A 17,880-nucleotide genomic window follows, 5' to 3' on the forward strand; every position below is an offset into this window, starting at 1 on the left:
TCATCTCCCCCTCTCCGTTCCCACGTGCCCGGCCTCGTTCTTCCCCTTGGGTCCATCGGCAAAGTCTATCCCACCAGAGAAGTCTAATTGCACCTTGCACCACAGCGGGGGGTGCAGGGCCCATTGGGTGGCTGGGCTGCGGGCGCGCACGCAAAGGCGCGAGCTGAGTACCTGCGGGCAGTAGTCGGTGCATTAGACTCGCACACTCTGGGGGGTCCTGGCTCTAAGCTGCCGTGCCACGGCAGTGGTGGTGGACCTCCCAGCGGCCCCTCTTTGTCCATCCTTCTGCTTACCTGGCTCCACCCAACGGTGGCGATGGTGTCGTTGTGCATGTGGTTTTTGCTTTCGATTGTGTAGTTCGGTGGGGTTGGCTGCATTGTCGCATTGGTGCAATCAGAAACGTCGGAGACTTGAGAGTTCATGTGAGTAACCGTCTTCGCTCCGGTCGAAACATTGGTCATTATCATACTAGATCCGGCCTGAAAGAGCAGTAACTATATGTAAGATGTGTTTTATGCCCGGTATTTCGGTGGATCTTGGGCATGGATATAGTGGTATATATACATATCCCGGTCCATGTAGAATCTCAAGGTGCCTTGGATTTCTACATCCTTGCACGAGCCACATATTGTTGCAGTAGCTACCATAACAATTGTATAGCTATTGGTGGCATTTAAACCTCCTATACTCCCCCAACTTTGTTTTCGCACGGTTGGAACCATGGTACCTGATAGCTATCAATCGTAATCAAATCTCCCCGGCAAAGCACAGGCCTCTTGTTATTTGGTCGCCGACTAACGCATTGAATATGAGACTAGATTGCCCAGACTATATCAATCGCCTGAATGATTTTCGCGCCAAGCTGCCGAAGAAGAGAGTCCAGGAGCTGACGGCTAGGCCGCGCCGGTACATCCTGGGGAAGGAGATTCTGTCTGGGAGCGGCAGAAGCTGGAAACGACGATACCTTATCAAAGAAGACAGGGAATTACTCGACATGCGAGAGACAAAAATCATTATCATATACATGGAGTCTCGGGACACAAAGGTTACATTTGCACTCTGACCCACTGACCTATACACCACAGGCACGGCGATCATTGTCATCAAATTGAAATACATTCATGCTAAGCAACTCCTCATGACACAAGAAGAATTTTAGAAACAATATGGAGTGATATCTGCAGAGAACAGCTCGTCACGTCTTGAAATCGTCGCAGGAAATAAATATTGGAGCTTTTGGGGTTTGGAGCGGCCCCGTTTCAAATGAAGAGACTTTACCGACCCATGCGGATCACACCGGCGGCCATCAGCTTCTGGATCTTAATCCGCACCTGGGGGTTCTTCATGTGCTCCTGCAAGGCAGCAGGGTCGCTCTTGGCCTGGTTAAGGATGCTCTGCATAACAGGATCCTGGAGAATAGACATGATCTAGAGGTAGGGACAAAGATATCAGTATGGATGAGAGTCAAATGGGATGAGAGATCAAGACGACTCAAGGGGAAAACATACCTCAGGGTCATTCTGAATGCGTTCCATGGTCTGCTGCTCGGTCTCGCCAGCACGAGCGCTGAACTGCGCCTCCAGACACTTCTGCTGCTGCTGCTCAATCTCGCGGGCGTGAGAGCCATCGTCGTGCTCCGCAGCCTCGGTGAAGGTATCCAGAGCACGGTTGTACTCCTTCATGGCAACAAGGGCCTGGCCCTTGCGCATGTAGGCTTTCATAAACTTCGGGTCACGGCGGATCGCCTCGTCACAGTCCTGAACAGCCTGTGGGAAGGCCATCAGCTTGATCAGCGCGGCGGCACGGTTGGAGAAGCCACGCGGGTCAGTGGGGGCGCGCTTGGTCATCTCAGTGAAGGCATCCACGGCACCGGGCCAGTCACCCTCCTGGAATTTCTGATTACCCAGCTCGCGAGCTTTCTCGGCCTCGGCGGTGTCCATATAGGCATCTTTCTCGGACTTGTCCTTGTTCTTCTCGGCATTACGCAGCTTGGTCAAGGCTTCCGGTGTGCGGTGCTCGGTGAGGGACTTGTGGTAGAACTCAATAGCCTGGGTGAGATCACCCAATTTCTCGTAGGCGGAGCCAATGCGAGTGAAAGCCCTGTGATTTTCGATATTGAATTAGCACGATGTACATAGCAGTCACCCTAAAACGGGCCGGTGTTCTCTGTTATACTTACTTGGCAATGCTCTTAAAGTCAGCCCGCAAGTCGCGGCCCTCCTGCACGGCCTGTTGGCAGGTCTCAATGGTACCCTGATAATCGCCCTTCTCGAACTTGGCTGCGCCAAGGTTGTTCAGGTAGGTGATATCCTTGTGCAGCTCCCAGGCCTTTTCGTAGTGCTCAATAGCCTGGTCAAGCTGCTTCTTCTTGTAGAAGTCGTTACCAATAATCTTCTCGGCATCACCTGCTTCCTTGGCCTTGCGCTTAGCAATTGCCTCCTCATCCTCAGGCTCGGGCTCCGGTGTGGGCTGCTTCTTTGGCTGGGAAGGGGTAGGCTTGGCCTCGAACACAGGCTCATCCTGAGCTGCTCCCGAGGGGCCACCCTCACCTGGAGCACCGAAGCTCATATCGATCCCCAGAAGCACACTCATCACCTGCAGGAAGCGCGGATCCCGGATCTCCTCACCCACGCTATTGGGGTTCTGTTGGATCTTCTTCAGCTTTGCCATAAAGTCGGCATCGGCCAGCAGGCTCGCGGTCTTGGGGTTGTTGGCCAGCTTCTGGAACAGTGCCGGGTCATTGAACATGCCACCGAGGCCGCCCGTCGGGTCGCCCGCGACACCGTCAGCCGTAGCTTCTTCGTTGATTGCCCGCTGGACGGCGTTCAGGCCTGCCTTGGCCTGCTCGTTGCTAGGCTCGAGGTTCAATGCCTCCTCATATGCGTCATGAGCAGCCACTGCCAACTCCCATCAGTCCCTTCACTCTAGCTTTCTCAAGGTTGTTCGCATATTGTTGTCACTTACGGAGGTCTCCAATACCGCGGTAAGCAGCACCCTTACGGAGGTGACCCTTTGACCAGTCGGGCTTAATGCTAGTCGCCTTCTCCGCATCCTCGAGCGCTTTTTGGTACTCGGCCTGGGCGGCAAAGACGGCGGAACGATTCGAATAGAGGATGTGGTTCTCAGGTTCGATTCCGATGGCCTGGGTGAATTTCTCACTATGGATTCATCTCATCAGCACATGTCCAAAAGGTTGTTTCACACGATCGAAGCGTTCCAAGGCGGGGTAGCAACAACATACATGGCAGTCGGATAATCCTTGGCCGAGAAGGCCTTGTTGCCTTCGGCCTTCAAAGCGTCAGCCATGGTAGGAGGTGTGGGGTATAAGATGGAGGTAAAAAGAGAGGTAGGAGGGTCAATATGAGCCCGGGAACGTGCAGTTATAGGAGCTTCTTGTCATCACCCGGGCGAGCTTCTCGAAATTTCCGGAAGCCTGTGGCTGCCTTGTAGCCTGAGGCATCCAGCCAAAATCGTGACACTTAAGCTCCGGTTGCACTAAACCTAAACGGGCCAGCCGACATCCCCGCTGCGAAAAACCGCCAAAAAACACCGTTTTGTGATTCACTTTTTTTTCTGACTCAACGACCCTCGATTGTCGGCGACCATGCTGCTCTAACTGGCCTGCTCCTGCTCCTGCAGATGCTCGAGTGGAACATGACCTCTCTCCTCTCGCCTTGATCCCACCCTCCTTCGCTTTTCCTCACCTTCGCGCTGAACCTGCCCCAACCTTCAATCATGGCCTCCGCGGGATCCACTGCGTCCGCGCTCGCCTCGCGGCTTTACGATGCCTGCGTGGAGAGATATGAAGCCGATCAGTTATTCTATCAACAGGATCTTCTCGGCCTCGATATCGTCCCCAAGGGCGACGTCAAGCTGCTACTCGAATGCACACAGACGCTGGTGGATCAGAAATTGTTCCGACTTCACCATGGCAGCAACAACCGTATTGCATGGAAGATTATCTCCCGAGAAGATGCTGAAAAGTAAGAGCGACTCCTAGATCCCTTATTGTGAAGAGAAAATGCGTATGTTACCGACTCGAGGACTCGCGTGCTAATTAAAATTCTTCTCGGCGCTTAGACTCCAGAATCTCACCCCCGATGAGAGCTTGGTGTTCAATGTCATCCATTCCACCGGCCGATCAGGCGTATGGGTGCGCCACATCCAGTCGCGCACGAACTTGCACAAGTCGATTCTCGACCGCTCCTTGAAATCGCTCGAGAGCAGGAATTACATCAAAAGCCTTCACAATGTCAAGTACCCGAATCGGAAAATGTACATGCTGGCTGGGTTGGCCCCCAGTGAAGATGTGACCGGCGGTGCTTGGTTCACCGATGGAGTCCTTGACGCCAATTTTATCAACAGTGTGGCGGGCTATATCGAGTACACTGTCAGTCGGCGCAGCTGGTACGAGGTGCCCGTAGATCGTGGCCGTAACAAACGACTTAAGACTGCCACCGGCAAGGCAGACATCAAATTGGAGTCCGCAGAGAAGACATATCTTCCATATCCAGCTAATTACGCCGGTTACCCAACCGTTGAACTTATCACCAGTGCCGTCAACGAAAGTGGTATCACTCCGGTACGCCTGGAAGAAGAGAGCATCGTCCAATTGCTTCAGATGCTTTGCTTCGACAAGAAACTGGTTGCACTCAACAATGGGCGTTCCTATAAATCTACGAAGAACCCGGACGTTATCAAGGCGACCCAGTCCAGGAAGCCAGGCGAGGACATTCTACCTCTCATGGAGAGGGGTAACGGCATGACTGAATCGCCGTGCGGGCCTTGCCCCAACTTCCGCCTTTGCTCTCCCGGTGGCGCCATCAGCCCAGAGACCTGTGAATATTTCGACCCTTGGTATGAGAAGAACCTTGGGTTTTAAGCATGACCATACTTGAATGTATCGGTTTTCGAGTCCCATCAGACATAGGAGTCGTACGCTGGCCCCCCCCTCCCTCCCCCTTCCAATCGGGAGAACCCTTGCTGTACGACACGACAGATTCGAAACCGAACTTCGTCAACCACCGAAAGCAAACGGGAGCATCTCCCCCTCCTGCTGCTTATCTGATCTCCCGGCGCAGTGCACCCACTGTGTCCACATACGTTTTGCATGGACGATAGGAGGATACCAAAAAAAGGGATTTCGCGTGCATAGCGTTGGCGTTGTATACTTTGTTCATTTTCTTCCGCATTGCCTGTCCCTTGGTAGGGCAAGCTGTCGCTGATGTATCCGCTCCGGCGAAGGAGCCGCTGTCGCTTGTGGATGGCTGGCTTCGCGAACCTATATGGCTTTCGATGCATGACTTTAGAGCGAGGTTGATGAAAAGAGGCGAGAAAGTCCATAGAGACGCATGTAGTCGAATATACATACCGAATACCACTTGGCTTCTGGTCCAATCCGATCATGGATTGCTGGACCGCTCTACTGAACAGTCTGCTTGACGGAGTTTCACATTATCTACAACCCACCCTTGTCATGATATACATAGGCCAGAAAAAAAAGGGAAACCCCCTTATTGATGAACAGAATCTCTTCAGAATTCATTGACTTGTTGCTCCATACCATACATTTATCTTTCGATGCCTCTCAAAATACTGCACGCTACTCATTGTGGCTGCTGCGAGCCTCACCTAGCTCCTGACTCGCAATTCCCTGAGCTTATTCTGAAATTGTCTGGTGGCTATTTTCCGACTTTCAAGGAAAGCATATTATGAAATTTTTGTGTCGAATTATATATTCAATCAATTATCTTTAATGACATTGGAGGTTTTTTTCTCGCATTTATGAAGTATCAGAGTCGGCAGGCTGTTGAAATCCCAATGGGATTGTTATTGAGTTGAATGGAAATAGCTATATAGATGTCGCTTGAAGAACTTGGAGTCTTGTTGAGATTATCTCGCAGCAAAGCCATCTACCTCGACCTGGCGCTTTTTTGGGTGGTATCTATCCCTTGGAGAATGGAGAGGCAATCTCTTCTTTTTGAAGCAAGACGGCTCACTCAAGATAAAGATGCTGGGAATAGGGTCACTAGAGATAAAGAGACAAGTCCAAAGGAAAGACAGCCTAAGAAGTTGTAGAAGTGTATCAAGTGATTGAGCAAGTCGGGAATCTATGAATGCTCTCTCCATAGGGATCATCTCAATAGACGCCCCTCACACGGGTTCAGTATAATTTTTGTATTATGTAGTCTGTATCAAAATCATCAAAATCTGTCTTGCAACTTTAAACACTTAATAATCGCCACTTATTGACAGCATATGTCACAATATTGAGGTTCCGTCCGGCAGACTACCGATTGATTGCCTCTTTAGGATATCCACTACGCTGCCAGGAAAACGGTTCAACTGAGGACCACTACAACATGTATTTCTAGGCTAATTGTTTAAGAGTTGTTGATAGCCTTCTGTTGCCAACAATATGTCTCGATGATGCTTCGAAAAGGCTCTGGAAAGAATAAAAACCTGGGATTAGTCTACCAAAGGATAAGAGAGCAAATCTAGATGTTTCATCAGATACGTGAAAATAAGCTTGCAATGCTAACAGGTTTATCTGATGCATTTAAATTACACCATGGGAGAAGCCCATGACCTGACTCCTCCATCCCATACGCCCCGGGTATATCAACCAAACCGAGAAAGCAAACCAAGAAGGGAACAAAAAAAAGAATCGGGCTCATCCTGAAAGGGCCGCACAAGACACCAAGAAACAAACATGCTAGCAACAAGGAAGCAGTCCTATTTGCCCAGCGTCTTCCGGCACTCGTCACAGTACCAGGTCCCAACGGGCTCCCGCGTCAACCCGACACACTTCCAGTGGAACCACTCGTACGGGCAGCTGTCGTTGTCGCACGCGACCATATCGCCATGGCTGACAGTGCGGCAGGTACAGTAAACCCGGGTATCTTCCGCGCCCTCATCCTCATCATCCTCCTCATCAACGTCCTCATCACCGCCGGCGTCGTCGCTCTTATCCGAGTCCGACATGTCAGCACTACTAAGCATGGAGTCGTCATCTTCCTCGCCCTCGCCCGTGGGCGACTTCTTCGAGGACTTGACGCGCCCGCTAGCACTGGAAGAGCGCTTGTTGTGCTTGTTGTGAGAGGCTGCTGTCTTAATTTTCTTCACCTGCTGGTGTGGCGCAACCTTCTTGGTCAAAGCCTTTTTGATACCAGTACTGGCGCGCGGGCCAGCGCTGCCGGCGCGGCTGCCGGCCGGTGTGCCGGCCTTCGGGGTACCAGGGCCGAGCGAAGATTGTCGAAGATTAGATGAGGCAGCGGGAAGCGTACCGAGAGAGGTATTTAAGCGACGGCGCTTGCTGTCGACGGCGCCCGCGGAGGACTCACGCTGGCGTTGTTGGAATTGAACAGCGGCTGCACCAGCAGGAGTTGCAGGTGCAGAGCTTCGTGCGCCTGTTTGTGTGGCCAAAGAGATTGGACCCGGGGCGCGGGGGACGGCTTGGCTCAGGCGTTGGGCTGCTGCTAGGACGAGGTTCGAGGTTCCGGAAGGTGGGTTGAGAGGCGTGGCGTAGGAGGGAGAGTCGGCAGGAGTGGAATCAGGAAAGAAGACCTTGGGCGGGTCGCGGTATTTATTGTGATTATCGAAGAGCGAAGGCAGCGGCGGGTCATTCGAGAGTAGGCCTTCATTGACGAGATCCCGAATCCGCACGTCTAGTCGTTTGATTTGTCGGTCGAGCAGGACGCATGCCTTCTCGCTGAGCTGGATCTTCTCATCCTGTAACTGCTGGCACTGGTCGAGATTTTGAAGTATTGTTTTGCTATATTGCTCCTCTTTCGGGTTCGGCGCTAGACTGCCGTTCATCTTGATGAATTTCTGAATACTTCCGTCCCGAGAATTGATGGTGGTCCGACATTCCTGCATCGTCTTGTCTTTCGCTTGGATCTCCTCCATCAGATGATTGATCTCAAGCGGTAAATTTGCCACATCGTGAACAAATTGCTCTAAGACGGTTGCGCAGTCCTCCGCACCGTGCGCCATGATCGGCCTAGGGGATTTGGGCGGTCGCCTGTGGCGGGCAAATCGAGTCGCGGTGTGACGAGAAGTTCTGGGCTTGCGCTGGCTGGGAGAGCTTTCTTTCTTAGGCCTTTCGCGGGGCCTTGAATTTGTAGTTGGGCTCCCAGAATCAACACTTTCTTGGTCGTTGATGGGGTCGGGGCGTAGAGTTAGCCGCAAGGAGATAAATCCATTGCTGACTTGTCGAGGGCCGGTCTCAGCCGCTGACTCAGCAGTTACGGATGAGTCAGGATCCATTATGACGATCTGCCGGGACCTGAAGCGGATCCAAGAGGTTCTCGCAAGGTCGATATCTCGGGTATCCTTGGGCAACTTGTGTTGCGACTCGAGGCAGGGTTGAAGATGCCAAGTTTCAGGTCAAAGGTGGAGATTATGAAGAGAGATGATACACAGAAGAAGACTGCTCTTTCAAATGATGTAACTCTCACTCTGTTGCGAGCAACAAACGTCTCACCAGCTTGGAACAGCTAATAAGGGTTTAGCTTACTTGTCGAAATGAACCAAAATATTTACCCTTCCAAAATATGCTTCAATCATTCGCATTTATCTAGGAATACTAAAAAGTCTTTCAAGAACCTTAAAACTATATATTTCCATAACTATCGGGCCAGCCATGGGCTGATTAGGGCTTCACAGAGGGGCCATAGCGTGCAGACAATGATCGTCTTAAATATACAAGACACGAGGAGCCATCAAGAAGCAATTTAAAGCTCACTTGCTCATGCCTTTACCAGTATCTGATCAATTCAACTCTGTTTACTATGGATCTCATCTTCAAAGTCCACATGGCCGCGTCTTGCATCCACGTAATGCTCACAAACAGTGCAAACTCCCGGCATATCGGGATTTTCCCCGCGCTAAAACATATGCTTGCGAAAGAGTAAAGTCACGTCAATCATCGTATGCCTAGCCCGCGCTGAGTGTTGGACTTCTCCTACGTTTGCCTCAGCATCATATTTCTTGAATATCCCGTCTCTCATTGATCCTCTAGCTTTTCGACCGGAGGATCCGGTCAACCATCAAAATGGGCCAGGAAGCTACCCCTCCATTGCCGGACGGCATCTTCTCCCTTCTGGATACAGATCTCTACAAGCTGACGATGCAATGCGCGATTCTCAAATATTTCCCTGATGTTGGTTAGTACTCTCTCTCAAACACATATACATATCGAAATCCTCGCCTGACATATGACAGATGTCACTTATGGTTTCACGAATCGAACCCCGGATATGAAACTGCGCCGAGGGGCTTACAAATGGCTTCTGGAACAGATGGAGAGTGAGTGTTCTAATTTGCACCTTCATGGTTGGAGACATCGCATATCTGGGCTAATATTGATTTCCCAGAGCTCGCCAACGTCCGTGTCACTGCCGAAGAGCGTGCATTTCTCAAGAAGAAATGCCCCTACCTCAACGACACCTACCTTACCTTCCTCGAAACATTCCAGCTCAAGCCAATCGAGCAGATTGAAATCAAATTTACTCCGACACAAGACACAGGCAGTGATGAGGATGAGGGTGTCGTGGAGTATACCATCAAGGGTCTCTGGGTCGACACGATCCTGTATGAAATTCCACTGCTGGCGCTGACTAGTCAGGCGTATTTCATGTTCAGCAATACGGACTGGGATCATCACAACCAAGAAGAAAAAGCATATCGGAAGGGTTGTACACTTCTGGAGAATGGATGCGTGTTCTCGGAGTTTGGCTCTCGCCGTCGACGAGACTACCACACCCATGACCTCGTGATGAAGGGGTTGTGCCGCGCTTCCGAAGAAGGAAAGCAGAAAGGCTGGAAGGGAGCGTTGACTGGCACCAGTAATGTTCACTTTGCCATGAAGTACAACGTCAATGCCGTGGGTACCGTGGCGCATGAATGGTACATGACCATCGCAGCCATCACAAACGATTATACAAATGCTAATGAGCTGGCCCTCGGGTACTGGCTCGGATGCTTTGGCGAAGGCGTGAGTGCTTCTCAATTATTTGTGTTAACAATATAATTGTGGGCTAACATTCGTTAAATAGGTTCTTGGTATCGCGCTCACTGATACTTTTGGCACTCCGGCTTTCTTGGAAGCTTTCTCTAAACCAATCCCAGAATCGATTCTCCCCCGAGATGGCTCTTCACCAGCCAAGACCTATGCTCAGGTCTATACTGGCGTCCGCCAGGACTCGGGTGACCCGACCTACTTTGTCAAGATGGTACGCGATTTCTATGACCGAGAGGGAATCACGGACAAGAAGATGGTTGTGTTCTCGGACTCGTTGGATATCGAGCACTGTCTTGAATACAAGACCATTTCCGAAGAGGCGCAGTTCATCCCGTCGTTCGGCGTGGGGACTTTCTTTACTAGTACGTTCAATTGTTTTAAGGAGAACCTGGAGACCCTTTCTTCTCTCATTCTAACCCATCACGATGTAGATGACTTCGTGAACAAGTCCAATGGCGAGAAATCAAAACCACTCAACATCGTCATCAAAATCGCCACAGCAAATGGCTGCCCGGCGGTGAAGCTCAGTGACAACATAGGCAAGAACACCGGCGATGAAGCCAAGGTCCAGGAGGTGAAGAAGCAGCTGGGCTACACTGAGCAGCGCTGGGCAGAAGGCGACGAGAGCAATCGCTGGATGCAACGAACATAATCGGGTTGCCCTTTAATGCATGGTAACGAAATATTGCGAGCACAAAGTTTCTTTTTTTTGCTTATTTCCTTGCTGTTGTGAAAGACCTGCTCTCTGATAGAGACCTGAAAGATGAACCTGGCCTATGATATCCATTAATAGAAGAGTAGAGAATGCGGCCGTGGTTGTTTCAGATACAACTCTCTGAATGCTTTTGTCAAATCTACCTATAGGGACAAGCGCTCCCTAGATTCGATCCTGGTGTCCTAACTACTGTACTCTATTTCGTATTTTTTTGCAATGTATTCCTTTCGGGGAGGAAGGGGGGGAGAGAAAGTGACAAATTTCATTACAATCTAGCCCAGCTACGCGCCTATATACTGGGTTTATCTATGTCCACTGAGAGTCCAGCCGGCGTCTCTGCGCACGGCCCGTAACGGCCCGGGTCACGGAAAACGACCTTCAGCCCGATCTTCCCCACATCCTGTTGCACCCCGCGCTCGGGGCTATCCCCGTTGCCCGTGTTAATGAACATCGATCCTACAGTATAATTATCTCGTGGTAATCGAAACCATGGAGCTCGAAATTTTGTCAAATCTGGGACTATTAGCCAGGATAGATCAATCATGAGAATCCACTGAACTTAACATGGATCTGTGTGTTTCAAGGTGTGTATTTATAGATTTCCTGTAGATTTCAACGGAATCACCTGGTCGATTATTATTTTCAGTATCAGTCGGGATCACTTTACCGAATACGTGAGTTTCCCGCGTTCCTTCCAAATGAGCACCTTGAAAAACGGCGAAAGCTGCTCATTTGCTATCCCCACGTGATCGGCTCGGCCGGGCCGCACCCGCCTACAGCTCATGCCTTATATATAGTTCCCCAAACCGATAAGCAGTCAATTGCATCGGTCGTGGTGGAAAATAATCAGAGCAGCTCCTTCAGCATGGCTTCTCAATCCTCTCCATCCTACCTGATAATTGGCGCGGGCGTCTTCGGCGTGTCAACTGCCTACCATCTCATCCAGAAATACCCCAATGCCTCAGTGACGCTGGTGGACCGCGATGCATACGACGCCGAGTCCCGGGTAGCCGCATCGTGGGATTGGAACAAGGTGGTTCGCGCTGACTACGACGACAAAGTCTACTGTCGCATGGCTCTAGAAGCGCAGGACATTTTCAAGTCGGATCCGTTATGGCAGCCGTATTTTCACCAGACCGGCGTCTACTGGACATGCCGCAGCGACTATGCGCAGAACGTCATCACCCATCACAAGGAGCTCGGTCGCAATGACGACATCATTGCCTTGCCAGTCGCTGAGGCGCGCAAGCTATACGGGGGCCTTTTTGACAATGCCGACTACACGGGCGTCAAGGAGGTGCTCGTGAACCGGGCTAGTGGATGGGCCGCCGCGGGGGATTCCCTTCGAGGGGTCACGAAGCGGTGCCTGGAGCTGGGCGTGAAATATGTGACGGCCGACGTTGCTTCTCTGGAATTCGATGGTCGTGGCTCTTGCACAGGTGTGAAGACGAGATCGGGAGCAATCTTGTCCGCCACGCATGTCATCGTCGCTGCGGGTGCGTTCACGCCCACGCTGCTAGAGTGGAGTGCGGCGAAGAGCGGCAATCCGGGTCTTCGAGCTGAAGAGCGCATCCTGGCTGCGGGAATTACTACTGGAATGGCGCAGCTCGATGATGAACAATATAAGAAGTTCAAAGACATGCCTGTTGGCTTCCAGGGATACACACCTGAGGAGGGTAAGTCTTTATTCATTCTTTTTTTTGGCCTGTTTCTTTCGGGTACCGTATATTAGAATGAATGAGACTGATCATGCTTGCAGGCAAGCCATTCATTGGCACACTCCCCCCTACCAAGGATGGAGAGCTTAAGTGGTGGGGCTCCAAGATCTTCACAAATACTCGAGAGGTGTCGCCGGGCCGGTCCATCTCTTCTCCGCCGCCCACACACGATTATAATCAGTGGAAAGTTCCTGGGCCTCTTAAACAGGACATCATTGAGTCCAGAAATCTCTGGTATGGCCCCGCAAGCGCGGACTGGAAGATGACGAAACACCGAATCTGCTGGTGAGTTCACTCCATCCTTGACAAACACACGGAAGTACGGAGTTGAGACATTAACATTGGACAGGGACGCTTTTACCACCACCTCTGACTTCATAATTTCCCCTCACTCCGCCGCTAAGGGACTCTTTATCGCAACATGCGGCTCCTTCCACGGTTACAAATTCTTCCCAGTGCTAGGGAAGTATATCCTGCAAATGCTCGAGGGTGAGCTGGAGCCTGAATTGGAAGAGAAGTGGGCGTGGGACCGCCAGCGTCCAGATTCGTCCCAGAACGTAGAATACCCAAATTCTGAGATGAAGCATCTCTTGCAGCCTGCGGCGAAGCTGTAATGAGTAGTGGGGAATGCGCCCAGCAAGATGAGTTGGGCAGGGTTGGCGTATTTTCATGTAATGAGTTCATGATTGACGTGATTTGCTTGCATCTTGAACAAATAAGCCTCTGTGGGTGTAAATATTTTGAATGATTTATAGATTTAATATCGACGGGTCAACTCAAATATGCTTTTAACGTTGAAATTCCTATAGCTTGACGCGCCACTGATAGTGATACTTGGAGAAGTTTTGAAAATCAATTATAAATACAAACTATACCGTCGTCCGATTGTCCTATCATGTCACATCATATATACGCAGTCCTCATAAAAGCCTAGAAATATGAAAATCGAAAAGAAAAATACCGGTAGGTAAAGCATTCATAAGTGCGCCAGGCAATAACTTTAGAATCCCTCGTCGCCAGTCTGAAACCCAAGATCCCGATCCAAATCACCAGTGATATTACCGTTAACATGCCCAGATGAATGGCTGCTTAAATGAGATTCTCCCTCGATATCATCTTTCAGTGCAAACGCAAAGAGATCCTGCTCTTGGTCCTGCCCGCTCTGTGAGTTATGTGACATGCCTTGTGTTCGTCGCTGGGTCTCGAAAGAATTTGAATTTTCCAGATCCGGTAGAGAAGTTCCTTGAAATAAGGCTTGTGTCCAGTCTATGCTGTCAAGGCCTTGATTTGAGGGAATGTTGAGGGATTTGGGGTCGGATCCAGCGACATTTGGGAAGGTGTCAAAGTCAATGTCGAGGAAACTGAAGGGGTTATCGGCGTTGCTGGAGGAGTCTGTTGCCATGAAGTGGTCATCGAAGTCGTTGGGGAAAGGGCGGTGAGATGGATTGGTTGAATTTAGAGGAGTAGAAGAGGTATTTTGAGCTGTCTCGGAGGTGGACTGGCGTTGCCGCTGCGTGTCTGATGCGGTGGACGATGTCCCGGACCGAGAGCCCGGAGTTTCGGCTGGAGTCACGGATTTGTCTTCCAGTTGGCGAATGGAATGGGCGGCAGTGATAGAATCCGCACTGCTCGGTTTTCGTACGTCTGTGTTGGCATTGAAAGGTGAGGCGGGGGCGTTGAAATCGTATTGCATGATTTGGAAGAACGTATTGGAGTTGCAATTGCCACTCTGCATCTTGATGGCAGCTTCAAGGTTGGCAAACTCGACATTGGCAGCGGGGTACATGTCTTTCAGGCAATGCAACACTTGAATGCAGCGGTGAAAGTTATAGATGCTACTCTCGCGGACTGCAGGATTATCGGACATAGAGTTTGATAGGTGCGCTACCGCAGCTGGGAGAATCACAGTCACGCCGGACTGTGGAAGGAACCGCGTGAGATTGAGTTGGTTAAGGCCTTGGATAATGTGCGTGATACCCGCCGCAGCATCATGCATTTTCGTGCGAGCAATCTTACGCCACTCCGTACGGGACTTTGACTGGTCCTTGGAATGAGCTGCCCACGGACGGTGTAGGGCACTGGTGGTGGCATGGTATAGCATGCGAAGCATAGCGCCGTGGAGAAGCAGAACATCTTCACCATCACGAAAATTGCTCCTGGAAGCCGGGATAAATTGGGCATCTTTAGGAAGTGCACTAAGCCACGAGTCAAGCTTCTGACTGCATCGAGTAAACTCCGATTCTGACGCCTGTCGTGGAATCAAGGTAACGGTGGTCCGATCAGTTGTTCCAAATTGGCGCTGTGAAGGAGCATACTGTGCAAATAGAACTCTGCCAATACACTGGCAAAGCTTTACCTTTTCGATGAACATGGTCGCTAGACGTTTTTGATGCGACACGTCTTCAAGCTGACGACAACGGAAGAGGGCCACAGCCGAAGGCGAAAAAGGCTCAAAATCAAAGTCTTCTGATCTTAACATAGGAACATTGCTTGTTCCTTCATTCACTTGCAGTGGTCGGCGCATCCCCATGGCGATGAGCCGGTCTCGCGAGTATAAGCACCACCAGAGTCGAGTGCGCAACCGTCTCGTCTTGATATCCATATCGCCAGCTGAAGGATCTTTGTTCAGTCCGATAGAGTGTGCCTGTGTGTTGCATACTCCGATCCAATCCCAGATATCACGCTGTGGACTGTTCTCGGGATCTGACCAGTAGGTCATCAAAAGGAGCGTTTGGAGAATTACGATGCGATCTTCTTCGCAATCAAAGGAATAGAGTAGCTGCACAATTTGCAAAATTAGCATAATATTTCCCGCCTGCTCAAATGGTTTGAAAAACCTACCCTGAGCCGGGTAAAAAAGGCATTGCGCGCGCTCTTTCGAGTCGAGTATCCTGCATCTTGCAGATGCTTGAGATCAATAAATGCCGTCCCCACGAACATCACTGCCTGAAAAAGCAGCACGCTAACATTTCCTTCCGGGTCGTTCTCTGCGACACAACGCAAAAAATCCTGGAGGTTGAGTACCGGCATGAAACTGTGTACCCATAGGATATAAGACCGCAAGAGCTCGTTTCGCAGACCACTCTCGGGAATCGAAAGCGCACCTCGAAAACGTAAAAACTCCAAGTCCTCTGGCGCGATGCGATCTGCTAACGGTTTCAAGAAACGAGGCTCGTCATCCAAAATAGCAGTCAACGGATCAAAATCCGGGTCAATCAAGTCCTGAACAGCAGACACCATGTTCGCCAGCGGTAACGAGTTTTGCACTGCCGGATCGCCGAGAGAGCGCCAGCCATTGAGTGGCTTGGTCTCATAGAGCCATGGTGTCTGCTCCTCGTGACCTCCGAGATAATGTCGCTTAGATGAGCGCTCGTGGCGATGATCTGCGTTCTGCAGCGTGCGCTTCAGCGCCAGCGCGTTGCTTTTTGGAGATAAAGCCATCGCCAGGCTCATTTAGTAGCCATCTGTATTTGACAGCTTTTGGTAATGCAAAAGTTTCCAGTTGCTGGAGGATTTGATACGATCGGCATGCAGAAGACCGGGAGGAGAGTTTGTACTACGTTTAGCTCTGGCAGGGGAAAGGCGGTGATCGGGAACCGGGGGAAAATGTGGGGGGTGATTTTGCGGAGGCTGATGTGGGATTGGATAGCGGGTTTGACGGTCACGAGTGTCCAAGTATTTAGCATTTACGGTTAATCCTACGCTAATTGTAGTGCAGCTTTGTCGAAAGGTCCCATTCAAGTTCGGTGGGACTTGACAAGAGGTCACAGTCCTCAGAGTCCAATGTTAGATTGCTTAATCTTCACTTCCTGTTCCCTGTCGCCTTCTTGAGCAGCTAATTGAGTACTAATCACTTCAGCCTGCTTCGATTTGATTTTACAATATTCCCTGCATGAATTGAATTTGAGGAGATCCTCCGTTTTCTTGCTGGTGGTTGATCTTTTATCTTAATAAAAATCTATGTCAATCTTGAAAGGAAATAATAAATCCAATTCCAGACACTCTTCTCGAAATATTCCTCACGTTTCATCAAAATTAAGTTTCTACACACTTGATAACGGGTTCTCTAGTCTCAACTTAATACATGTCCTTGACAGTCAGAGGACGATAAACCTATGATACAGCTTGGCTCAGGAATGCTTGAATTGTCGACCAGGAAACAGTCAGGACCAAGTGTTCTTTTTTTCTTCAACCCATTGCACAACAGATTCATTTTTCACAAGATTCTAGCCTTGGTTCCATTTCTTGTCCGAGTTCTTCTTTTGCTTTCAAAATGGGAGACAGAGCCCAGAACATTAAACACAGGGCACACGGGATAGTACGCGATACACCTCTCAACATCAAATTAGTTCCTCTGACAGCAGCCAAGGGGCTATTGTAGGGGTGGTGCGCGCAGTGCAGCTGCACTTCACAATCCATGCCAGCTACAAGGGTGCCATTCGAATTGATTTTTTTCATATTTCAAATAAAATGAGGAGCATTTCAGCAGATCACCCAATCCTAGATGCTTGATACTGCGTTCGCTATCCACGACTTTGCTACGTGGTCCTCGGTGTTTGAAGTATGGCTAATCGCACCAAATCAAATCGATAGAGAAAGTATCAAAATATTTGGTATTCATAACAAATCAACGGGGCAAAACATCATTGATGGTTTGATGCATGCCCTTCTAACAGACTATTATACAGAGGGATTCAGAATGGTATCGAGCGAGCAATGTCCATACAACCTATCCCCTTGATCGACGCCAGTATGCTTTCGCGGAGTGCGGAGAAAACGATTCGAGTCGAGCGGATGAATTTTGGAGGCGGAAATGGTTTTACATACTGCAAGCAGATCAGATTAGTCGAGGGCCAGCTTGTGTCGGAACTCGGACCTGTTCAACTTACGGAGGCAGCAGGAGCTCGCCGAGGCTGCTGTGGAGGAATGCAACACCGGCCTAAAAGAAAAAGCGATATTAGATCATGAATTGCATTATTATTCAAGATGTGGCGTAGAAAACATACACCGAAGACCAAGAGGCTTCGAACAATGGTGGTGTTCTCGGGGTTGGTGGCCTCATCATAGATGGTGGTCAGGAAGCCCTTCTGGGGGCCAGAGGAGACAGCAACGCGCTTGGGAGCCATTGTGAAAGAAGTTGGGAGTGGCTGTGGGACAGGAGAAATGGATAGTGAGGTTGAGTGTGAAGTGATCGGAGAGTCGAGAAATCTGCGGCCGCCGGAACCACTTGAATCACTTGGCGTCACTGCGTCTTTGGTGCTCTACGGCGACCGTATATCTTTTGCGCCGCGCAACAGCTGGTGAACGCGACTGCGACTTAACTAAAATCAAGCCGTTCCTTGAGTGCTGGCGTGCAGTGCTCCCAGAATATTTGCTTCTTCTTATTGATCTGTTTAATATTGAGTCCACGCAGTGGTCTTGTT

At 50.2% G+C, this 17,880-nt stretch overlaps 8 protein-coding genes across 8 annotated transcripts; 3 read left to right on the forward strand and 5 right to left on the reverse strand.

The window, feature by feature from the left end:
• Nucleotides 1–422, reverse strand: N7462_000154 (uncharacterized protein; the record flags this gene model as incomplete). Its single annotated transcript, XM_057071880.1, has 2 exons — nucleotides 1–171; nucleotides 294–422. 2 exons carry the CDS (start codon nucleotides 420–422, stop codon nucleotides 1–3), a joined length of 300 nt encoding a protein of 99 aa, XP_056938410.1.
• An 852-nt stretch (nucleotides 423–1,274) lies between these two features.
• On the reverse strand, nucleotides 1,275–3,306 carry sti1 (Hsp90 cochaperone STI1; the record flags this gene model as incomplete). The annotated part of the gene is made up of 5 exons (XM_057071881.1): nucleotides 1,275–1,427; nucleotides 1,509–2,100; nucleotides 2,180–2,897; nucleotides 2,965–3,158; nucleotides 3,242–3,306. 5 exons carry the CDS (start codon nucleotides 3,304–3,306, stop codon nucleotides 1,275–1,277), a joined length of 1,722 nt encoding a protein of 573 aa, XP_056938411.1.
• Nucleotides 3,307–3,735: 429 nt separating this feature from the next.
• Nucleotides 3,736–4,882, forward strand: N7462_000156 (RPC34 RNA polymerase subunit family protein; the record flags this gene model as incomplete). Its single annotated transcript, XM_057071882.1, has 2 exons — nucleotides 3,736–3,983; nucleotides 4,081–4,882. 2 exons carry the CDS (start codon nucleotides 3,736–3,738, stop codon nucleotides 4,880–4,882), a joined length of 1,050 nt encoding a protein of 349 aa, XP_056938412.1.
• Nucleotides 4,883–6,735: 1,853 nt separating this feature from the next.
• N7462_000157 (putative PHD finger domain protein) lies at nucleotides 6,736–8,268 on the reverse strand (the record flags this gene model as incomplete). The annotated part of the gene is made up of 1 exon (XM_057071883.1): nucleotides 6,736–8,268. One exon carries the CDS (start codon nucleotides 8,266–8,268, stop codon nucleotides 6,736–6,738), a length of 1,533 nt encoding a protein of 510 aa, XP_056938413.1.
• A 787-nt stretch (nucleotides 8,269–9,055) lies between these two features.
• N7462_000158 (nicotinate phosphoribosyltransferase) lies at nucleotides 9,056–10,676 on the forward strand (the record flags this gene model as incomplete). Its single annotated transcript, XM_057071884.1, has 4 exons — nucleotides 9,056–9,167; nucleotides 9,226–9,309; nucleotides 9,378–9,997; nucleotides 10,059–10,676. The coding sequence occupies 4 exons, from the start codon at nucleotides 9,056–9,058 to the stop codon at nucleotides 10,674–10,676; spliced, it is 1,434 nt and encodes a 477-aa protein (XP_056938414.1).
• Nucleotides 10,677–11,604: 928 nt separating this feature from the next.
• On the forward strand, nucleotides 11,605–13,071 carry N7462_000159 (NAD(P)/FAD-dependent oxidoreductase; the record flags this gene model as incomplete). Its single annotated transcript, XM_057071885.1, has 3 exons — nucleotides 11,605–12,415; nucleotides 12,499–12,742; nucleotides 12,807–13,071. The coding sequence occupies 3 exons, from the start codon at nucleotides 11,605–11,607 to the stop codon at nucleotides 13,069–13,071; spliced, it is 1,320 nt and encodes a 439-aa protein (XP_056938415.1).
• Nucleotides 13,072–13,457: 386 nt separating this feature from the next.
• Nucleotides 13,458–15,910, reverse strand: N7462_000160 (transcription factor domain-containing protein; the record flags this gene model as incomplete). Its single annotated transcript, XM_057071886.1, has 2 exons — nucleotides 13,458–15,236; nucleotides 15,299–15,910. 2 exons carry the CDS (start codon nucleotides 15,908–15,910, stop codon nucleotides 13,458–13,460), a joined length of 2,391 nt encoding a protein of 796 aa, XP_056938416.1.
• A 1,366-nt stretch (nucleotides 15,911–17,276) lies between these two features.
• N7462_000161 (uncharacterized protein) lies at nucleotides 17,277–17,583 on the reverse strand (the record flags this gene model as incomplete). Its single annotated transcript, XM_057071887.1, has 3 exons — nucleotides 17,277–17,283; nucleotides 17,347–17,396; nucleotides 17,464–17,583. 3 exons carry the CDS (start codon nucleotides 17,581–17,583, stop codon nucleotides 17,277–17,279), a joined length of 177 nt encoding a protein of 58 aa, XP_056938417.1.
• Between the last annotated feature and the right edge of the window lie 297 nt (nucleotides 17,584–17,880).

This window comes from Penicillium macrosclerotiorum (assembly GCF_028827735.1).
Source record: "Penicillium macrosclerotiorum strain IBT 26536 chromosome Unknown utg000001l_segment0_segment0, whole genome shotgun sequence".
In the NCBI taxonomy this organism is placed as follows: Eukaryota; Fungi; Ascomycota; class Eurotiomycetes; order Eurotiales; family Aspergillaceae; genus Penicillium; species Penicillium macrosclerotiorum.